Below are 5,354 nucleotides of genomic sequence, written 5' to 3' on the forward strand. Positions count from 1 at the left end.
CTGTATGGAATGGAACCCTATATGGAATGGAGTCCTATATGGAATGGAACCCTGTATGGAATGGAACCCTATATGGAATGGAGTCCTATATGGAATGGAACCCTGTATGGAATGGAACCCTATATGGAATGGAACCCTATATGGAATGGAACCCTATATGGAATGGAACCCTGTGTCTTTTGTTGTATAATAGTAGTATAAATTTAACCACCACAAGAGCAACAGTTTGTATCATCATTTTATTTTTCAAAAATATCTTGATTGGACGGGCTATCATGATCAGTAAACAGCAAAAACATCAAAACATTTCCCATCAAATACAGTCTTGTATCTTAATGCTCATGTTTTCTTTGAATACATACAAATGCAAACCTGCATACATTTTCAAAATGTAATTTACATATTATTTTGGTTTCAGTGGGTACATAAAGGAATACTACATGTTTGCTCTTCAAAAATGTGAGAATACACGTCCATATTATTTTCATTTTCAACTTTATTAAGTGTTATCTAGGGGGAACATGTCAAATTTTCACTTGGCCATGCATTGACGTCAGTGGGAGACTAAGGGCTCTATTCAATACGTATAGCGGAGGTTCAACGTTACATCGGGATTGAAATTTAAAGGTAATGTTCCTGCGTTAGTGGATACTGAATTCACGGTAAACACTGCGTTATGTCTGCTCAATCTGGAATGACCTTTACATTTCTATTGCGCAATCTGTAACTCTTCAGCCATCTGTAACGCTTCAGCCATCTGTAACCCTTCAGAGATCTGTAACCCTTCAGAGATCTGTAACCCTTCAGCGATCTGTAACCCTTCAGCCATCTGTAACCCTTCAGCCATCTGTAACGCGTCAGAGATCTGTAACCCTTCAGCCATCTGTAACCCTTCAGAGATCTGTAACCCTTCAGAGATCTGTAACGCTTCAGAGATCTGTAACGCTTCAGCCATCTGTAACCCTTCAGAGATCTGTAACGCTTCAGAGACCTGTAACCCTTCAGCCATCTGTAACCCTTCAGAGATCTGTAACGCTTCAGAGATCTGTAACCCTTCAGAGATCTGTAACGCTTCAGCCATCTGTAACCCTTCAGAGATCTGTAACGCTTTAGAGATCTGTAACCCTTCAGCCATCTGTAACCCTTCAGAGATCTGTAACGCTTCAGAGATCTGTAACCCTTCAGCCATCTGTAACGCTTCAGCGATCTGTAACGCTTCAGCGATCTGTAACCCTTCAGAGATCTGTAACCCATCAGAGATCTGTAACCCATCAGAGATCTGTAACGCTTCAGAGATCCGGACAGAATAGAGCCCTTAAGTGAACATTGCAGAAGTGGAAGTTCAACTCTTAAAGTTGGTGTTAACATTGTTCTTCTGTCTTCTTCAATTTTGTAGAACCAGCATAAAAGGTCAAAGGTACAGGAATATATTTACTAGAGTAACTTCTCCACTAAACAATTCATTACGGGACAGAAATATAATTCTGTAGCTGTTGACCGTTTTGATTAGGGAGGAAGGAGGAGGAGGACAGAAGAAAAGAAAGAAGAAGAATTGAATTCCTCTTCCGTAATCTGTCATCATCCGACCCTAATAAATTCCCTTCAAGCTTGAGAGCCAGAATATTTGTCAGTTTCTTTTCTTTGTGCAATCAATGCTGTGTGTCTGACAGATCTTACTTCTTAGTCTCTGGGTAACGTCCCCAGTCCAGTCAGACCAGCACATATCAACATATTTTTTCAGAGGAAGGGATGACTGACTGTCAGAGGATGGAGAAGAGACAAGACTCAGGAGGGATGAGAGTCCTGTCACTGGAAAGTCTGGCAGATACTGACACGGTCACACACTCCTGTCACTGGGAGTTGAAGGTTTGGCAGAGTGCCACACATAGAAATAGAATTACTAGAACAGACATTCTCAAATGGATATTCCCATTACTAGAACGGACATTCCCATTACTAGAACGGACATTATTCCCATTACTAGAATGGACATTCCCATTACTAGAATGGACATTCCCATTACTAGAATGGACATTCCCATTACTAGAATGGACATTCCCATTACTAGAATGGATATTCCCATTACTAGAATGGATATTCCCATTACTAGAATGGACATTCCCATTACTAGAATGGACATTCCCATTACTAGAATGGACATTCCCATTACTAGAATGGACATTCCCATTAGTAGAACGAATATTCCCATTACTAGAACACACATTCCCATTACTAGAACACACATTCCCATTACTAGAATGGACATTCCCATTACTAGAATGGACATTCCCATTACTAGAATGGATATTCCCATTACTAGAATGGACATTCCCATTACTAGAATGGACATTCCCATTACTAGAATGGACATTCCCATTACTAGAATGGACATTCCCATTACTAGAATGGACATTCACATTACTAGAATGGACATTCCCATTACTAGAATGGACATTCCCATTACTAGAATGGACATTCCCATTACTAGAATGGACATTCCCATTACTAGAATGGACATTCCCATTACTAGAACGGACATTCCCATTACTAGAACGGACATTCCCATTACTAGAACGGACATTCCCATTACTAGAATAGATATTCCCATTACTAGAATGGACATTCCCATTACTAGAATGGACATTCCCATTACTAGAATGGACATTCCCATTACTAGAACACACATTCCCATTGCTAAAATGGACATTCCCATGACTTAAAATGGATATTCCCATTGAAGTCAAATAGTAATTCTATTTCTATGGTGTCACACACAGCCGTTCTCATGTCGAGGCTTGCGTTGCGACCTCTCTACCATAGTGTGAGGCACAGGGGGGTAGAGGGAAGGAGCCAGCGTGCACAGGAAGCCAGCCAATAGGGTGAGACCTAGGCCCCCCCATGCGCAGAACATGGACCAACCGTATCCGTGACCGATGTCCTCTGGGATCCCATACATGTACCGAGGATAACGGGACAGTTGGAAGTTGATCCCTGCTACACATGTACACAGAGAGATGATACAGCATGTTCCTGATGGGACAGGGAGAGAGGGAGGAGGGGAGAGAGGGAGAGGTGGGAAAGAGAGGGGGAGAGAGAGGGGGAGTGGGTGGGATAGAGAGAGAGAGAGAGGGTGGGAGAGAGAGAGAGAGGGTGGGAGAGAGAGAGAGAGAGGGTGGGAGAGAGAGAGAGAGGGTGGGAGAGAGAGAGTGAGGGTGGGAGAGAGAGAGAGAGGGTGGGATAGAGAGAGAGAGAGGGTGGGAGAGAGAGAGAGAGAGAGAGAGGGTGGGAGAGAGAGAGAGAGGGTGGGAGAGAGAGAGTGAGGGTGGGAGAGAGAGAGAGGGTGGGAGAGAGAGAGAGAGGGGGGGGGTTATTTCACCCATGTGACACACGTTCTTCCTTTCTAGCCATCCTCTACATACATGGACAACATTTATGAACCGTTTCATGCATTTGTCAATGGTATTATAATTATATCTGTATTCCAAATCGAACCTTAGTCCATACTCCCTAGTCCCCTAATACCTAGTCACTCCTGCAGATCTGAGCGGATTCTTACCAAGCCAATCAGAGGGCAAGATAATACTTATATCTATCCAATCCTCTCAGATTCTACAGGAGTGACTAGATTTGCGGTAGATTAGAATTCGACATATTTCTGCCGAGCAGGACAATGTGTACGTCCCAAAAGGCACTCTACTACCCTTTATAGGGTCCATATTGCTGTTGTCAAAGGGAATATGGTGCCATGGTAGGACTCGCACAATGCCTCACTCTCCATTTTTAAAAAAACACTGACGCCCCCAAGTGGTGCTTTGTGGTAATGCTCTGTTCTTCTACTGTACAGCAACTCTCAGTACTCACCTCTCCTGAGGAAGAACAGTCCTGCTACGTACTGCGCACTGTGCGTGTGCGTGTGCGTGTGTGTGTAAAACAGTTCTCTCACCTCCCATGAGGAAGAGCAGTCCCGCTACGTACTGCATCAGGTCATGCTGCTGACAGCAGCCCAGAGCCCCGATCACCCAGCCAAACAGGATGATGGACACAGCCATGCCGATGAAACTGGTTGTCATTCTCTGCAGGTCTACACAGGGAGCGAGAAATTGGATGAAGAAATTCCGATCAAAACGTCAGCAAATATACAATCTAAAACCTGCAGGGATAATGCTTCATAACATGTTAAAAGCCCGTATGAGGCTTTATGATTTTGGGGCGGCAGGTAGTCTAGTGGTTAGAGCGTTGGGCCAGTAACCAAAAGTGATTGCTAGAACGTATCCCCGAGCTGACAAGGTATAAATCTGTCGTTCTGCCCCTGAACAAGGCAGTTAACCCACGGTTCCCCAGTAGGCCGTCATCATTAATAAGAATTTGTTCTTAACTGACTTGCCTAGTTAAATAAATATATATATATATTATAATACGGCTTAGAATATGGTAATTCCTCTGTGAAGGATATTTTTAACTGAATCATAATGTCTGTTATTAAGTCGGGATCATTATGAGATGACTGATTACAGTAGACTGTGTCTTCTTCTTCGCCTGGATAGAGATGGAGATTAAAAAAGGGGTATTGTGGGTAAACTTACGGAGTGCGTGCCACTCATCCTGACGAATAGTCTTGATTATATTGACGCTCAGCTTTCTGGGAAGGGCTAAATAATAGTAGTAGTATTTTATCGGTGTGCAGCGCTGAACTAAACCTGCAGAGAGGGAACATAAACCACACGTAGTTTCACACGGAGAGGTCATATTGAAACGACAAAAAATTAATATTGCATATGTAGCCTACCAGAGAAAAAAATAAAATGGCTAGTGGCATAGATTCATCACATATTGTCAATGTTTATATAACTGTGGGTGGTTTTTTTTCTTCTTCATTGGCTTAGAGTCTTCGCTGCTGCAGCTCTGTGGTCTGTAGGCTTCTCTCCGTCAAACAGACGAGTAGGCCTAGTCTAGTACAGAACGTCACCCGTGACCATCCTGAACAGCGTTGAGATGGCACAAATAAGTTAAAACATTAGTGTCGCGGTGTTAATCAAATGATGGATGAAAAGCCTTGTTGTTGCTGCATAGGCCTGAATGTGGGCGGACCGCTAACCGCCAAATCAGCATTCAGCACCTCGGATAGCGCCCGAATTCCGCTGATGATTTCACCACATCAATGAGCATAAATAGGGCTCGTCACCAAAGACTATAGCGCCACTGACATTACATAGGCTATAAACAAACACATTGTTTATCGTGTGACGTGATCAAATGATGAAACCTTTAAAGATGAGATCCTCTGTCTCCAGGTCGAATCCCTCCCGGTGACATTTCCTCCACAGCCCGGAGATGGTGGAGTTGTACTGCCGACT

General features: G+C 43.4%; 1 protein-coding gene across 1 annotated transcript in view; it reads right to left on the minus strand.

Moving 5' to 3' along the window:
• Positions 1 to 220: 220 nt before the first annotated feature.
• The window catches only part of LOC129861948 (transmembrane protein 178B-like), a 5,500-nt gene continuing 366 nt past the window's right edge, over positions 221 to 5,354 (minus strand). The window contains exons 1-4 of the mRNA XM_055933175.1: positions 5,264 to 5,354; positions 4,584 to 4,697; positions 3,944 to 4,081; positions 221 to 3,030 (exon numbers count right to left, since the gene is read on the minus strand). The exon at positions 5,264 to 5,354 is cut by the window's right edge and continues 366 nt beyond it. Coding sequence (XP_055789150.1) covers positions 2,768 to 3,030; positions 3,944 to 4,081; positions 4,584 to 4,697; positions 5,264 to 5,354 — 606 coding nt within the window. The 3' untranslated portion in view covers positions 221 to 2,767. The remainder of the gene's footprint in view (positions 3,031 to 3,943; positions 4,082 to 4,583; positions 4,698 to 5,263) is intronic.

The sequence above is a fragment of the Salvelinus fontinalis genome, chromosome 9 (assembly GCF_029448725.1).
Source record: "Salvelinus fontinalis isolate EN_2023a chromosome 9, ASM2944872v1, whole genome shotgun sequence".
Taxonomy (NCBI): Eukaryota; Metazoa; Chordata; class Actinopteri; order Salmoniformes; family Salmonidae; genus Salvelinus; species Salvelinus fontinalis.